The sequence below is a fragment of the Peromyscus leucopus genome, chromosome 14 (assembly GCF_004664715.2).
Source record: "Peromyscus leucopus breed LL Stock chromosome 14, UCI_PerLeu_2.1, whole genome shotgun sequence".
Taxonomy (NCBI): Eukaryota; Metazoa; Chordata; class Mammalia; order Rodentia; family Cricetidae; genus Peromyscus; species Peromyscus leucopus.
Window position 1 is genome coordinate 27,088,773 of NC_051075.1, and position 18,032 is coordinate 27,106,804.

The 18,032-nt window shown below is 40.4% G+C and overlaps 1 protein-coding gene across 2 annotated transcripts; it reads left to right on the top strand.

Moving 5' to 3' along the window:
• The first annotated feature begins 3 nt into the window (after window positions 1-3).
• Gemin2 (gem nuclear organelle associated protein 2) lies at window positions 4-16,998 on the top strand. Of its 2 annotated transcripts, XM_028885110.2 has the most exons (10): window positions 5-246; window positions 602-686; window positions 2,875-2,964; window positions 3,203-3,262; window positions 5,224-5,337; window positions 9,263-9,307; window positions 10,539-10,607; window positions 13,293-13,403; window positions 15,512-15,570; window positions 16,519-16,998. In XM_028885110.2, exons 1-10 carry the CDS (start codon window positions 110-112, stop codon window positions 16,556-16,558), a joined length of 810 nt encoding a protein of 269 aa, XP_028740943.1. In that variant the 5' UTR covers window positions 5-109; the 3' UTR covers window positions 16,559-16,998. The 2 variants fall into 2 exon arrangements, with proteins under 2 accessions (XP_028740944.1, XP_028740943.1); XM_028885111.2 differs by lacking the exon at window positions 15,512-15,570 and having other exon boundaries at window positions 4-246.
• Window positions 16,999-18,032: the final 1,034 nt, after the last annotated feature.

Below are 18,032 nucleotides of genomic sequence, written 5' to 3' on the forward strand. Positions count from 1 at the left end.
GCGCGGCTCCGCCCCCTTCAGCCTGCCAGCGCCACCGGAGGCCGCTTAAGCTCCGGCGCCGGGCCGACCCTGGGCGCAGGCGCAAAAGGGATTGGCGGGTTTGAAAACCATGGCGTGGGTTCCTGCCGAGTCTGCGGTGGAGGAGTTGATGCCACGGTTGTTACCTGTGGAGCCCTGTGACTTGACGGAAGGTTTCGATCCCTCGGTGCCCCCCAGGACGCCTCAGGAATACCTAAGGAGGGTGCAGTGAGTGATTTTTGTCGTGCCCCTGGGCATGGACCTGGTGCCGCGCCTGACCTTCCGTGTGCCACAGTCTCTCCTCTGTTTGGGTTCCTATCTATCTCTCTCGGGAGGTCTGGGAAGTTTAAGATCCCTGTCTGACAACCTACCGTTGGCAAATACCCTTTGAACTTGATTGCACACACACAAAAGGTGTGCTCTCAAATCTCTTTGCTTTTCATCTAGATAGTGTCAGGAGTTTTTGTTCTTTCATTGGGAGTCTGAATTTTAGTTGCGATTTCATAATGAAGTAAAATGCATCTGTTGTCCTACACGAGCATAGCGCAGTAATACATTTCACACATTTATCTCTTACTTCCAGGATTGAAGCGGCTCAGTGTCCAGATGTTGTGGTAGCCCAAATTGATCCAAAGAAGTTGAAGAGGAAGCAAAGTGTGAATATTTCCGTGAGTTTTACTAACCAACTGGGTATATTCTAACCGCACACAAACAAATGACAAAAGCTTTTCCTGTCTTGTCGAGAATATCAGTGATGGTGTGTAGGGTAACATTAGATTGCTCCCTGCAAAGTTAGACACCATTTGGAGGCCAGCCTGCCTTATGAGACCCTCTGAAAAATGTAAATGTGTGTGTATGTGTATCATTTAAAAGATTACACATACGACGGAGGCGGTGGCGCATGCCTTTAATCCCAGCACTCGGAAGGCCGAGAGAGAGAGAGAGATTACACATACACGCGCCCCAAAAGTACTTCAATTGCTTACTAATGCTGACCTTTATAAGTAAATTATGAAGGAATTTTTTTCTGACTATACCTTTATAGTTATTATCAACCTGGTGCTTGGTGCACATTCTCCATTTGACATCGTATTGTCTCAGAATGGAAACACAAATGTCTTAGCATCTTTCTATTCTTTCCATGCGTACTCTGGTCTTTGTTCATTTGCTTATCCAGCACACTTTTCATTAAGCAATTAATTAGTTTGTGCTGGGCACCAGGAACACAGCAGAGGATAAGACCAGGCATGTTGTTATGCACATTTATAATCCTAACACTTGGAGGTAGACACAAGAGAGTCTGGAGGTCCAGGTCATTCTCTACTACATAGAGGGCTCCAGGCTAGCCTGGAATATAAAAGACCCTCATCTCTGAAAGAAAGAATGAGGAAAGTTCCCTGTGCTTGTACAGTAACAGTCTCCTAAAGGACACAGAAAATAACCAAATAATTACATCATCTGGTCGTTGCATGAAGAAAATAAACAGCACTCAATAAATAAAATAACTACAGGACTGAAGAGATGGCTCAGTAGTTAAAAGCACTGGATGTTTTTCCAGGTGATGCAGGTTCAATTCCCAGCACCCACAGCGCTGCTCACAACCATCTCTAGCTCTGGTTCAAGGGGATCTCTTTTCACCCGCTCAGGTACCAGGCATGCACATAGTACACAGACATGTATGCAGACAAAACACTCATACACATAAAATAAATGAAACTTCTTAGTCAAAAATCTCTCAGCCAATTATAGTGGTACATGGCTTTAATGCCAGCACTGGGGAGGCAGAGGCTGGCAGACCTCTGTTAAGTTCAAGGCCGTCCTGGTCTACATAGTGATTTCCAGGACAGCCAAGACCACATAGGGAAACCCTATCTCAGGGGGGAAAAAAATCATCTCAATGAAGATTATATTTAACCTAAGATCAGGTTTTTGTTTTATTTTGGAAGGTTTTTGATAATTTTTTTGTGTTTGAAGTAATTCCTTTAATGTTTATAAGTAGGACATTTTAATTCAGGCACTATAAGGTTTTATATAACTTCACAAATTTTTACTTGATGGCACATGATTTCATGTAAACTTAGTTTATTTCCAATTTACCCCACTGAGTTTTATTAGAAGGCAATAACTGATCATTTGTTAACTGTGTGCTATTTCGGGAAACTAAAGTAATGTGAGTATTTGGCCACCTTGTTTGAGAACCCTGGGGTTACAGTGCCATTACCATGCCCACCCCCACCTCCAAAAAAAGTAAAAAAATAAATAAATAAATAAGTAGATCTTTTCAAGTCAAGTGTCTTTGAGTTATTGGATACATTTTGACCATCCCAAAATTCTTTATTTAGGGTATATCTCTCTTTTTTGTTTCTCTTCGGCATTATAGAAAAGTAGAATTAAGTTATATCCTTCAGATTCATAGCATTCAGATTTCATAGAAACTTCACCCACAACATTCAGTCTATATTTTTCTAAGTAAAATGACAAAGGATCTCTTTTTATTTTTAATAATTTATTTATTTTTATTTTATATACATTGGTGTTTTGCCTGCATGTATGGCTGTATGAAGGCATCAGATCCTCTGGAACTGGAGCTGCAGACAGTTATGAGCTGCCATTTGGGTGCTGGGAATTGAACCCACTGAGCCATCTCTCCAGCCCCAAAGGATCTCTTTTATTAACTGGTCCATAGACTGTAAAGTAAATTACCTGCTTTCCTGCTCTGATAAAATATACCTTTATTCTCTTAAATAATCTTATTCACTAAAACATATTTACTCTTCGTCTTGGTTTTACTCTTATTCAGCATAGGCACATATCTAGATATAAAATGGACTCTAATACTTGTGAACTAATTTCCAGCTTTCAGGATGCCAGCCTGCCCCTGAAGGTTATTCTCCAACACTTCAGTGGCAGCAGCAACAAGTGGTACGGTTTTCAGCTGTTCGACAGGCAAGTGTCCCTTCTAATCAAGTTAAACCTCCTTCAGGTGTATTTCTGTTCTTAGACTGTAATTGGGAAAATTATAAATATATAAGTATTTATGAACCAATTACCAAATTATTCTATTCACTAGATATATTTGGTATGTGTGTATTTTCTAAATTTTAGGATAGTTGGAATTTTGTACAAAAACTTACTTCTTTTTAGTTTTTCATTCTCTGATGATCATTAACTTGTTTTCCTGTAGAGTGTGAACAAGCATAGAAATCACTGGAAATCTCAGCAGTTGGATAGTAATGTGACAATGGTATGTGAGTTTCTTGGCTTAAGTTGTCCAGTATATGTCTGTGTGAAATAATCCATATTCTAGTCTTTAAAGAGTTAATTGCTTGGTCTATATTATTTTTATTTTCCTTCATATGTCAATGTATATATGTATCAGTTTGTTATACTAGTAGCCTGAGTCAGTTCATGTTTTGGTCTTGTGTTTGATTTTTTTTAAGACAGAGTCTCACTATATTGCCCCAGCTGGAGTGAAACTCATTAGTAGACCAGGCTAACCTTAAACACAAGGGATTTGCCTGCTTCTGCCTCTGGAGTGCTGGAATTAATTGGTGGCATGCAGCACTAAACCTGGCCCATGACTGTTTTAATTCACTTTATCTTGAGAGGCTTAGAGTGTGTGAAAGTTGTCAGGATCAAAATAGAGTATTACTGCTGCCTCAGTTCTAACAAAATAATAAGGCTGAGAAGTTAGAACATGTTCTTATGGATTATTGCCTAATAATAGCCACAAAAGACTGTCAAACTACAATCTTAGACGAGACCACCACCACCTTAAACTTCTAAGGCGGGCACAGTGGCATCTCCTGTAACCCCAGCACTCTTTAGGCTGAAGCTGGAGGATCATAAGTTTGCTCTCTGTATCATAGCAGTTTATATATAATTAATTAAGCTCCTCAATTTAAAAGTCAGCCTAGGCTATAGGATAATCTTATCTCAAAAAAACAAGTAAACAAAATACTTCTACTAGGACATCTGCCCAGCTGTTCACCGGCAGACTGAGTTCAAAACGTTTGCTGTGGTCCTTTCCTCAGCCTCTTCAAGTACTCCTATAGTTTCCTGTGGTGTATATTTTTCCTTGCAGTGCCAGGGATTGAACTCAGGGCCTTGCATATGTAGTTCTTACCCCTACCCCCCTAGCCCTTGCTTTCTTAAAACAAAGTCTACTATGTGTAGCCTTAAATTTGGAATCCTCAAGCCTTTACCTTCCAAGTGCTGGGACAGGCATGTGCTATCATGTGGGCGTCTATTTTTTTTTTTCATTTAGGTTAACAGATGGTGACCCTGTGACCTCTCCAGGCTTTTAAGGATTCTTCTAAACTGTTGCTTTTTTGGAATGTAAACACATTTTTAGGATCTAAAAACACTGAAGGGAGGCTTATAGATTTTCTTGGTGAGATATTGATGCCGTGCAATGAGCACATTTATATGCTTCACAGTAGCAGGCACAGTAGTGAAGCCTGTGGTCCATATTGGGAGATACTGCTCTCTGTATCATAGCAGTTTATATATAATTAATTAAGCTCCTCAAATATTAGCAGCTAGAGTAAATATTGGAATTGGAGAAGAGATGAATACATAGTTCTAGCCAATTTTCTTAAACCTTCTAGGGAATCACATATCTAAGAAAGCGATGAAAGCCATTTATCTTCTGAAAGAGAAGAAAATGTATTCTTTATGATCCCAATGCCCCCTTATAAATAGACCAGTCAGGGGCCGGTGAGATGGCTCAGTCTGTGAAGGCATTGACCATGTGAGTTTGGTCTTCATGACCCACATAGTGGAAGGAAAGAACTGACTCCTTCAAGCTGTTCTCTGACTGTACACACACAAATGAATAACAGAAATGGGCTTGGGTTTTTGGAAAAGAGGCCATCAAGGTCAGTTAGAGTTCACTCTTGGAGCTTTAAAGGTCAGATCTCCAACAGCAGTCACAGCCTACAGTTCTGACAGTTAGGGCTTCAACATGGGAATTTGGAGAGCGTACACAGTTATGTCCTTAACTAGCACCATGTCTTTAAGTTGGGGTAATCAAAATATAGGGAACTCTCACTTCTCCTTTTTAAAGAAAGTGAGCCCAAATTTTTATTTGTTCGTTCCTTACATTTGAAGTTACCTCCAGTAACATTTTTGGCCTCACTTCTTTTCTTACTGTTCAGTATAAAAATAAATAGAAATAAGTTGTTTGTTTTTTTTTTCTTTCAGCCGAAATCTGAAGATGAAGAAGGCTGGAAAAAATTTTGTCTGGGTGAAAGGTTGTGTGCTGAAGGGGCTGTTGGACCATCTACAAATGAAAGTCCCGGGATTGACTATGTACAAGTAGGTGATGCTGTCGGTCTGCACAAGTGACACAGAAGTGCAGGCATCGATCGGTGTACCGGAGTGAGCAGTTCACAGCTCCCACCAGATTCAAACCACAAACTGTTCCTGTACACCTCATGACCTGAGAGTCGCTTGCTCTTCTTTCACAGGTTGTTAAAAACAAAGCCGAGTATGGCTAAGGCAATATGTGGCTGGCAAAGACTGTCTGATCCTGTGTAGAAAATACGCAACTTCTCACTTAGCTCACTGGCTGTTTAACTTAGAAAGTATCAGTTCAGTTTCTAATTACTGGGCTTCGTACTCTCTCTCGTGTGTTAGCTATATAATGATTTTATGAGTTAAAAGATATTCTGTTGTGGAAGGGGTTTTTTGTTTGTTTTATTTTGGGACAGGGTCTCATTGCTGGAGCTGGCCTTGACATCACCTTCCCACCTGAGTCTTTTGAGTAGCTAGGATTATGCATATATACTGTCCTGTCTACCTAGGATTCAGGTTTTGCCGGTTTGTTTGTGTGTTTTGGTTTGGTTTCTGTGAAACAGAGCTGGTAATTAATAAAGACATTTTAATATGAATTCAAAGTACAAAGAGTAGTATAGAATGAGGCACTCAAAAATACACACCCTAGAGCATAGGTGTGTACGACATCTCAAGAGTTGCTTTGGGGTTTGGGTGGTTTCGTTTGTTTTATTCTGTTTTTAATGATTGGGCATGGATTAAATATTAAGTTATAAGTAGTCAGAAACACAGGAAAACATGATAATTAGAAAACTCTTGCTTTTGTTGGCTTTTGTTTTTTTGTTTTTTGGTTTTTGTTCTTTTTTCAGATAGGGACTCACTGTGTAGCCCTGGCTGGCCTGGAACTCCCTGTGTAGACCAGGCTGTCGTCAGACCCACAGAGATCCTCCTGCCTCTGTCTCCTGAGTGCTGGGAGTAAGGGCCTGCATAACCATGCCTGGCCCAATTAGGAATTTTTTAAGTTATTAATAAACTTATTCTGCAGATGAAGTATTGAGAATATTTTTAAATTTTTCATCACTTTGTGGAAAATATTGAGACAGAGTCTTGCCCAGGGCTGGCCTGGAAGTTGCTGTGTATCCCAGGATGGCCTGGACCACATAATCCTCATCACACAACACCCCAAGTATGCACATGGCTCCAATCATAAATTTTGTGTCTAATTCCTCGTTCTTCACAATTGACCTGCCTCTAAGCTTGAAGATGTTCCCATAACACCCATTGTGAGGGCCATCAGATGGCTCTGTGAGTAAAGACACATGCCTCCAAGCCTGACAACGTGAGGAGAAAGTCAATTCCTGAACATTGTTTTCCCATCTGCACACACTGTGGCACATGTTTGCCCACCCACATACACACAAGAAAAATAAATATGCACATTTTTAATTTTTTAAGACCCACTGCATACATCTCCATTAGTGTGTATATATATATATATATAGATAGATAGATAGATAGATAGATAGATAGATAGATAGTTTTTTTTTTTTTTTTTTGATGATTCCTTTTTATTTTTTTATGTGCACTGGTATTTTGCTTGCATCTGTGTGAGGGTGTCAGATCTCCTGGAACTGCAGTTACAGGCAGTTGTGAGCTGCCATGTGGATGCTGGGAATTGAACAAGGGTTCTCTGGAAGAGCAGCCAATGCTCTTAACCTCTAAGCCATCTCTCCAACACCTGTTTTTGTTGTTGTTGTCTTTGTTTTTTGTTTTTCGAGACAGGGTTTCTCTGTGTAGCTTTGCGCCTTTCCTGGAGCTCACTTGGTAACCCAGGGTGGCCTCGAACTCACAGAGATCCACCTGGCTCTGCCTCCCGAGTGCTGGGATTAAAGGTGTGCGCCACCAATGCCCAGCTTCCAACACCTGTTTTATGTTTTTTGAGTTGGGGTTTCACTATGTAACCGTGGCTAGCCTGGAACTCAAAGATGTCTATGTCTGCCTTATGACTGGGGATCAAGGATGTGTGCCACCACCCCCAGACTCTCCATGTTATAGTCTATTTAAGAGATAATTTGTTTGGTATGCGGTACCGTATTTTTGCTTTTCCTATTTAAAACTACTTCCCAAACCAGGCCTCGTGGCAGGAGTTCAGTCTTGACAAAGGGTGTAAATATATATCTCACAAAAAGGAAGTATCAGCTTTTTATAGAATATGCCCAACCTTACTCCTCATAGAACTGTACTGATTTGGCTTGTTACTATAGAATATATAAGACTGTCTCAAACAAAAAAAGTTAATGTTTTCAAGTTGCATTGCTTTTTAGGTTTCTTCCTTTAATAGTTCAGCTATTTAAATCCTATTCTTAGCCAGGCATTGTGGTGAATGTTTGTAATCTTAGCGCTTAGTCCCTGTGAGACTGGGGCAGGATGATCACTGGTTACAGAGTGAGTTCAAAATCAGCTTAGACTGCATGGAGAGAACATGTTTCAAAAAACTAAACCAAAAATTAAAATCAAAGCCAGGTATGGTGATGCATGTCTTTAATCCCAGCAGTCAGGAGACAGAAGCAGGCAGATCTCTGGTGTTCAGGGCCAACTTGGTCTACATAATGAGACACTGTCTTAAAAACAAATAAGCAAGCTACACAGAGAAACCCTGTCTCAGAAAAAAAAAAAAAAAAAAAAAAAAAAAAAAAAAAAAAAAAAACAAGCATCCAGGCAGGGAAGGGGTGCACACCTTTAACCCCAGCATTCAGAAGACAGAGGCTGCCAGATCCTTGTGACTTCCAGTGCTACATAGTGAGACTCTGTCTCAAAAAAATTTTTTTAAAAAACATTTTTTTTAAAAAAAACCATATGCTCAGAATGTCCCACAGTGAAGAGATTTTCTTCTGTGTGTGTATGTGTGGGTACACATGTATGTGAAGGTGCATATAGAAGCCAGAGGCCAACCTCAACTCTTACTCCTCAGGTGCTGTCCATCTTGAATTTCACTACCCTAGGGGTTACCTGTTCACCTAGGCTGATGGGCTAGTGAGCTCCAGGGACCCACTTGTCTGTTTGCTCAGCACTGGTACTGCAGGCATGTACCTCCACAACCGACACACAGGTTCTAGAGTCAAACTCGGGTCCTCGTCTTCACTTAACAAGCACTTTACCAACTGAGCTGTCCCTCCCCAGCCTCAAAGGCTTCTTTTTCCCACGGCATTTTGTTTTGTTTTGTTCTCTTTTTTAAGATTCTTTTAATTTCATGTATATGAGTGTTTGCCTGCCTATATCTATGTGCTTGGTGTCCCAAGAACCCAGAAGAGGGGAAAGGATGTCCCGGAACTAGAGTTACAGACAGCTGTGAGCCACCATGTGAATGCCGAGAACGACCCTGAGTCCTCTGCAAGCGCAGCCAGTGCTCTTAGCCTCTGAGCCATCTCTCCAGCCCTTCTCTTTCTCTTGCACTGTTATTACTAAAGCTTTTTAAAGTTTTATGTATCTATGTGAGTACGTGTGTGTGTGCGCGCGCGCATGCTCGCGCGCGCCTGCTGCCTACAGGGGCTAGACAGGGCATCTGATCCCAGGAAATGCTGTCAAGTGTTTGTGAGCCACTTGATATGTGTGTGGGGAACTGAACTTGGGTCCTCTGCAAGGGCAGCAAATAGCCTTCACTGCTGAGCCATTTCTCCAGTCAGTCTGTCTGTCTGTCTGTCTGTCTGTCTGTCTGTCTCTCTCTCTCTCTCTCTCTCTCTCTCTCTCTCTCTCTCTCTCCTCTGTCTTTATTTTTCTTTTCCCTCATATAAGTAGGACTTAAGTCCAGCCTCTAACACACACTAACTGTGCTCTATCACAGAGCTCCATCCCCAGCCCTTGGAATTTCCTGTCCTTTGGTAAGAAATTTACCAGCTTGCACAGAAGTAAATGAAGCCCAACTTGAGCTGTCCTTTAGCAAACCTCAGTCTCTCCTTTTCTCTTTCAGATTGGTTTTCCTCCCTTACTTAGTATTGTGAGCAGAATGAATCAGGTAAGCATCACCAAACAGTGAATACAGTCTTTTGCTTGCAGTGTACATGAAAGGGTTTGAATCCATTTACTCACTATTTACAGTGTGCAGGGTCTTGTCCGAGGCCCTGCGGTGATTCTGATGACATGTCAACGTGAGAAAATAATGTTAATAGCTGTTTTATAGCTGAGGAAACAGAATTTCATGAAGTAAAAGGATTCCATGACAAGTGGTGCTTGTGTTCTTCATATGGTGCTGACATTCTCACTTGTGCATGTTCAGTTGTGAGTGTTATAAGTCTGCATCCGAAATTCAGTACTTAGGCCAAGACACAGTTCTAGTTGTAAAGTGCCTGTCTCAGCAGAGCCCATGAGGATTGAAATAGATTATTTATTGGACCAAAGAGGGAAAACAGATGGAATTTCATTCTTTAGTCCTTTAGAAATAGAGACTTTTTATTGTCAGCTTGAAAGCAAATGAAGCCAGTCAGCCCACGCCTTTAATCCCAGAACTCAGGAGGCAGAGGCAGGTGGATCTCTGAATTTGAGGCCAACCTGGTCTACAGAGCAAGTTCCAGGACAACCAGGGCTCTGTAGAGACACCCTGTCTCAGAAAGGAAAGAAGCTGGTAGTCATAGCTAAAGTCTGTTATTTGGGGCTTTTTTTAAAGTACCCAATTACATTTAAGTAAGAGAATATTCTCAAAGCATTGATAATTTCATCTGTATAGTTTTAAAACATCCTTCTCTAGCTAAGTTTGTTTCTCTATAGATTTGGTTTTCAATGCAATTTGAATTGGTAAGTAAACTAAAGTCTCTTTTTGTAGGAGTATTTAAAATTTTTCTTTACTTATAAACTAATGTAATGCCTAAGTTGATACTTGAGAATATAAAACTATTTCTCTTAAAAGACTTTTTAGTCAGGCATGTTGACTCATGACTATAAATGGTAGCACTTGGGAGACAGAGGCAGGAGGATGGCCACAAGTTTGAGGCCAACCTGCTCTGCATTGTGCATCCAGGCTGGTCAGGGCCACATAGTGAGACACTGTCTCAAAAAACAAAACAAAAAGTCAATTGCTAGGTGTGAGCCATAAGCATTACTCGTGGTTTTCTTTGGAAGCCTAAAGAACAAAGCCATTTTAACCCTTCCAGCTGCTTCTTAACAATTAATGGGACTCTTTGAATTTGTCAGTGTTATATCTCTAATGTCACTGTTTCCGACCCTCACCCCACCTCTGTTTTTTTTTTTAGGCAACAGTTACAAGTGTCTTGGAATATCTGAGTAATTGGTTTGGAGAAAGAGATTTTACTCCAGAATTGGTAGTATTGCATCTTTTTCTTTTTATTATGCAGGCAAAGTTATGTTTATTTGTATGAAGTATGACTGTAGTATTTATACATATATATATGCATATATGTTTTCATGTGTTCTGCAATATAAAATCCTAATCTTGCTTATAAATAAGGACCTTATGAGAAAAGTCAGTATATTTTCCTCATTAAGTAAGTCATAGGGACTGGGAATACAACGTCACCTACCTGTGTATTGTAGTACTTGGGAGGCAGATACAAGAGTTTAAGGGCAGCCTCGGCTACATAGTGAATTATAAGTCAGCCTAGGCTTCAGAATAAGACCTTGTCTCAAAAATACAGAAGGGGAGCCAGGCAATGGTGGTGTATACCTTTAATCTTAACACTAGGGAGGCAGAGGCAGACGGATTTTTGTGTTTAAGACCAGCCTGGTCTACACAGGGAGTTCCAGGCCAGCCATGGCTACACAGAGAAACTGTCTTAAAAAACCAGAAAGAAAAAATACAGCAGAGGTGCGAGCAATAGTAGCAAATACTACGTTACATGCGTTATTCTAAGAACTTTTTTTTTTTTAAGATTTACTTATTTATTATGTATACAGTATTCTGCCTGCATGTGTCCCTGCAGGCCAGAAGAGGGCAACAAATCTCATTACAAGTGGTTGTGAGCCACCATGTGGGTGCTGGGAATTGAACTCAGGTCCTCTGGAAGAGCAGCCGGTGCTCTTAACCACTGAGCCATCTCTCCAGCCCCCTCTAAGAATGTTTGATACAATTCTTCATTAACTCTAAGAATGTACGAGCTGCCAGCCCCGTTTTACATGGAAGGAAAATAAAGCACAGGTAGGTCAGTTTTCCACACTCACATAGTCCATCAGAGGTGGAGCGCACACTTCAGCACTAGATCTTCACCTGGGGCTTTTTCATTCTTTCAAGCCATTTTTTTTTAATAAAGTAAGAATTTATTAAAGATATTTTAAAGATGTATTTATTTATTATGTATACAGTGTTCTTCCCACATGCCAGAAGAGGGCACCAGATCTCATTATAGATGGTTGTGAGCCACCATGTGGTTACTAGAAATTGAACTCAGGACCTTTGGAAGAGCAGCCAGTGCTCTTAACCACTGAGCCCTCTCTCCAGCCCCTAAAGATATTTTAATACAGGTTTTAAACATGGGAGTTAAAAGAAAGAAAAATTTCTAAAGAAAATTAAGATATACCAGGAACCTGGATGTGGTCTTCTCTGAGAGTCATTCTTTTAAATCTTCAGTCAGGTGTAGTATACTGCACATAACCTGAAATCCTAGTACTGGGTAGGCAGAGGCGGGCAAATTACTTGTGAGTTCAAGGCCTACCTGGACTACATAGCAAATCTGAGGCCAGCAAGGGCTACAAAGTAGGCCCAGTTTCAACATAAAACAATTCTTTAGCATATTTTTTCATGAGATAATAAACATTAAAGTCACTCATACCAATTTTTTCCCTAGAATCATACCTATCTTTCAGATAATTTTAATCATATACTGTAAGAAGCCTAAATTCTAAACATTTCAAAAATCAGAAATTTTCTTCATGATAAGACTGAAAATAATGTTTCTTTTTATTTTCTTCATATTCTTGAGATTTTTCTGTGTAAACTGTTATTACTTTTGTATTTTATAATTGAAATACCATTTCAAGAGTATAGCTACATGAAGGCCCAGAACTTAGTGTTTTTTTTAAGGAATGGGAGGTCCATTTGGGCTCATAGTCTCGGGGTCCTCGCTGCCATGCTGCCTCTCTCCATTGTTCCCGGCTTCGGCGAGGCAGGACTGACGTCATGACGGTAGGGACAGTGAAGCACAGCTGCTGACCTGCCCATTCAGCAACGAGGACCCAGACTACTATTTTGTTTGTTCCTTTGTGTGGATCCAGGAGACAGGTTTTTTTTAATATTAAAACGATTTGCACTACTGTATGAGGAACACATTTTTATATACATCTTAATTAAGATTTTGTCTTATTTAAAACTGATGATTGAACCTCAGGTTTATGTATGTTAGGCAAGTGCTTTACAATGAGCTGTACCGTCAGCCCTCATTTTACTATTTCATTTTAAGACACGGTCTCATTAAGTTGGTCGGGCTGGCCTTGAACTTATAATCCTCTTGTCTCCACCTCTCAAGTGATTAGCACTACAGGCCCACCAAACCTAGAAATAAAGAGTTTTGCTTGTACCCCGGTGTGGTGCACACCTTTAATCACAGCATTATAGAGGCAAAGGCAGGCAGATCTCTCTAAGCCAGAGGCCAGCCAGAGATACATAATGAGACCCTGTCTCAAGAGACAAAAAAAGATGTTTGCTTATAATTGAGAGCATTGGGACAAGGCATGGTATGCATTCCTTTAATCCCAGTATTCATGATGCAGAATCAAGTAGATTTCTGTGAATTCCAGGCCAACCAGGGCTGCAAGTGAGAACCTGTCTCAAAACGGGGAGGGAGGGACTAAACTGTAGTACAGATATCAGAAATGAATTCATTGGGAATCGGGAGCTATTTTGAAGGGTCAGGAAATATGAAGAGATATCATTTGATTTGTTCATCCCTTGATTTAGTAAGAGCATGTAAACAGGTAACAGCCTTGGGCATTTAGAAAAACAAGTTAAATGGGTGCTTCATTACTTATCTATTACTTCTTAAATTTTTACTTAGGGAAGATGGTTTTATGCTTTGTTGGCTTGTCTTGAAAAACCTTTATTACCTGAGGCTCATTCACTAATTCGACAGCTTGCAAGAAGATGCTCTGAAGTCAGGCTCCTAGTGGTGAGTTATAATGTATATTTCAGATTCTAATTGTCTACTCAAGCCTATGGTGGAAAAGAAGATTCCAGTGATTTGTGAAATAGAAAAGTGTGGGATGTGTTATTAGTTGAGATTAAAGAGGCCATTAAAAACAAAAAAGTCTCAAATATAGTAGATTAAATAACATACAGCCAGATGTGGTAGCACAAGACTGTTATCCTAGCATCTAGCTGGTAGAAAGGAGAGTATTGCAGTTCAAGTCCAGCCTGGGCTATATGGGGAGGGGGGGGGAGACACACCAAACATGGTGGTATGCACCTTTAATCCTAGCACTTAGGAGGCAGAAGCAAATGGGTCTCTGTAAGGCCAGCCTAGTCTACAGAGTGACTACATAGTAAGACCCAAAAAAAGAACATGAAAACAAAGTACAGTGAAGTCTGAAGGTACAGACAAGATCGAAAGTGACTAGAACCCAGAACTTTGGTTCTGATGCTCATAACTTCCATCTTTCTCTTAGTCTGTGTTGCTATAGCAAAATACCTGAAGCTGCTGTTTATTAAGTATGGAGGGGTTGAATCCAGGACCTTGAGTATGCTGGGCAAGCACTCTCCCCAGCCTGAAAAGAAATTGATTTTAGTTCAATTTTGGGAGCTCAGAGGCCCCATTTGTTCTACCTTCCAACTACACCATGATATACTGGGGAGGGTCACCTAACAGGAGTGTGTTTAGAGCAATCCCTGCCTCATGTTCACTTTATAACAACCCCTGTTGTAGTGCCCATAAAACTAGGACCCTTGTAAAGCAGCACTAATTTTTTTTTTACTCCAAGACAGGGTCTCTCTGTAGCCCTGGCTGTCCTAGAACTCATTCTGTAGGCCAGACTGGCCTCAAACTCAAAAGATCCTCCTGCCTCTGCTTCCTAAGTGCTGGGATTAAAGGCATGTGTTACCACTGCCGCAGCATTAATTATTAATCCTTCTGAACAGCATCTTTCTTTAAATAATGATCTTGGGCTGATGAACTGAGTTTGATATCCTGGGAAACACACACACTATATAGAAGCATAATTAAAAAATAAAATAAAGCCGGGCAATGGTAACACAGTGCCTTTAATCCCAGCATTCAGGATGCAGAGGCAGGCGATCTCTGAGTTCAAGACCAGCCTTGAACAAAGTGAATTCCAGGACAGCCAGGACTTACACAAAGAAACCCTGTCTCAAAAAAAAAAAAAAAAACCAATAAAATAAGAGATTATAGTTGGGACTATAACCTACTGATTCCAGTGCTCATCTAGCCACAGCACTGCATATTTCAAGTGTGATAGCCCAAGCCTGTCAGCACTGGGGAGGTGGAGGCAAGAGGATCAAGGAGAGCCTGGAGACTACACAGGAATTTTAGGCCCCACTAGGCTACATGAAACCTAAGACTCAGAATAAAATAAGAGGCCGCTTATAAGTAACTACGCAATACTGATAGCTGGAGGCCCCCCCCCAACACCAACTGGTCAGCCCCAAAATTGTGTGCATAAGTAACAGTATATGAACTAAGCAGATTATATATACTTGTGTGTGTTTGTGTAAAAAAAATAAGAAAAAGAGGCCATAATTTTAAGAGCAAGATTGGGGTACATGGATATGATTGCAGGGAGGAAATTTGGGAACAGGGAAAGTAATATGTTTATATTTTTAATTTTATAAATAAAAGATGGGCCAAGTGTAGTGGCACATGCCTTTAATCCCAGTACTCAGGAGGCAAAGCAGGCAGATCTCTGAATATTAGGTCAGTCCAGTCTACATAGGAAGTTCCAGGCCAGCTGGGGATAAACAGTGAAACCTTACCTCAAAGATAAATAAATAAATAAGTACTCTAGTGTGTTCAGGGAATACTTAACTTCAGTTTTCATCTGTCTGTCCATTTTGGGGACAAGGCTGACCTTAAATTCATAACGCTCCCCCTGCTTCTGCCTCCTGATCTCTGATATCTAAGGCACGAGTCAAACACCATCATATTGACAGTTTATTCCATATGGTGATGACTATCACCTAATAAAATTTTCACATTTTCATCTTAAAAGGAAATTTATTATGAAAATATTTGAGGGAAAAACCTGTACTTTTTCTGTTTTTCAGAGTAGTAAAGATGATGAAAGAGTTCCTGCTTTGAATTTGCTGATCTGCTTAGTTAGCAGGTAAATTAACCCGGTTCCTGATTGTTATCAGTATGAGATAGAACGAGCTTAACGCTTCATTCATTTTCAGGTGCTATATATTTTTATCTAGTATGTTTCATTTTTCCTTTTCTTTTTTTATCAGTACAGGGTATAGAACCCAGTGCCTTATACATGGCAGGCAAGGGTCTACCAACTAAGCTGCATCTCCATTCCTTGTTTGATTTGGTACATTATATCAGGGTTTCACCTGAATTTATTTGAGAATATATTCTAAATCCAAACAAAAGACACATTAATTTTAGGTCTCTTCCTGGACATGTTTTTGCTCATTGATGAGTGGCTGTTATTGTTTGTTTGTTTGCTTTCTCTTGGTTTTGCTAGCACCTTTCTAAAGCCTCATAATATGTTCAACTACATAACCCAAGTCACCTGCTTCCCCAAACAAGATGCGTTCTGAAAATACACACATACGGAACATCTAGTGGGGTTTTTTTGGTTGAGTTTTTTGTTTGTTTTTTGAGGTGGGGTTTCTCTGTCTAGCTAGTCCTGGCTGTCTTAGAACTCGCTCTACAGACCAGGCTGGCCTCCAACTGAGAGATCCATCTGCTTCTGCCTCCCAAGTGCTGGGATTAAAAGCGTGTACCCCCACTGCCTGGCTCATCTAGTTTCTTGATCTATTAATAATTATGCTGTTTATTAGAGATTTGGACACTGTGGCAGAAAGATGGAAAGTGACTTTCCTACTTCCTGAACATCACAGGAGTAGTGTATGGTAGAGACCGGATCCAAACGCAGGCCACTTTACTCAGGAACTCGGCTTCCCCCTCCCCCCATGTGTATGGGTGTTCTCCCATTGGGTAGACATGCTGTAGTCGAGTCTCTTTATTATAGAGGTGTAAGCTTTTGCTGCTACAAGTAGTACTGTACTTGATATGAATGCATACACTGAATTCTTTTTCTTACTAGGTATTTTGACCAGCGTGATTTAGCTGATGAGCCGTCTTGATAGAGCTTATCTCCTGGGGATGGAAGGTAGTTCTTTGAAGGCAGCCTGAGTCTGAGGAAGCACAATGCCAATTTGAGGACAGAGTGCAGCACTTCTTCAACGCTATGTGAAGTGTTTCATCTTAATCTGCAGCTCAAGTTGATATTCAAAATACTGTACTGGTTTGAGTATCTGCAATACCTAAGGAAAAGTCCACGGGGTAGCTGAACAGTTGGAATAGTTTCTTCAGTCATGTGCATTGAAAATAGATGAAATGTGACTTATTACTTAAGCAGCTTGCATAAAAACTGATGAAATTTTATACAGGTCCCTGGTGCTGTTTCATTGTTTGTTTACAAATATACATACATATTTATGTTGAAATGTATTTTGGCTACTCAAATTTCATTTGACTTTTGAACAAAATAAAAGACAGTGGATGTCCTTAGTATTATACTTCATATAGATGAAATGGCAAATCTGTTCATAGTCAACAAAACTAACCAGATGTTCAGGCTTAAACTCAATCGTTTAATTGCACCACCAGATCTCTTTTTAGCAAATCATTTTCAGTAATGACCTAATAAGCTGTGCATGGTACAGCTTGTAATCCCAGCATTTGGAGGTTCTAAGCCAGTTTGGGCTACATAATAAGATTCTACCTCAAAAAAGAAACAAGGGACTGGAGATGACTCAGTGGTTAAGAGCACTTGCTGCTCTTGCAGAGGACTTGGGTTCAGTTCCCAGAACCTACGTAGCAGATGTCAACTGTCTGTGACATCAGTTCCATAGGATCTTACACGCTCTTCTGCCCTCCAGGTACCAGGTATACACACTGGTATACATAAAGGCAAAACACTTCTATACATCAAAAAGAAGTCTTCAAAATAAAGTCTAAAAACAAGAAGATATACCACAGCTGGATTTAAAGCTTCACATTGTCTTGATTTGTTTGAGAGAGGAGGATGCACTGAGGACTGGTGATATCCAGACAAAGTGTCAGTTACTGTTTGTTTTAATTTCCACAGCTAGTAGCACAGTTATATATGCTACTCTATGTAGCCCAAGATGGCCTTAAACTTGTGTGCCTCAGTTTCCCAGAAACTGTAATAACAGTCATGAGCCACCATACCTGGTTTAGCTAGAGGATTGTGAACAAAAGTGAGAAACCATTTATATAATGATTTAATTTGGTGTAAGGATATTTTGGGTGCTGGAGACAAACAGAAGTAAACATTTTAAACCACAAGACTTTTACACAATAACCCCATGGTTTCTTTAGGACTCTAGAATTGCCCCCACCCTTCATCTGGCTCCCAGCTTCTCACAACAGAAATGCATTTATTGTGGAAGTAATTAATAACCCACTGTGGTGGTTGAAATAAGAATGGCCCCCATAGGCTCATATAGTTGAAGGCTTAGGGAGTGGCATTAGGTGGTGTGGCCTTGCTGGAGGAAGTGTGTCACTGGGGGTGGGCTTTGGATTTTCAAAAGC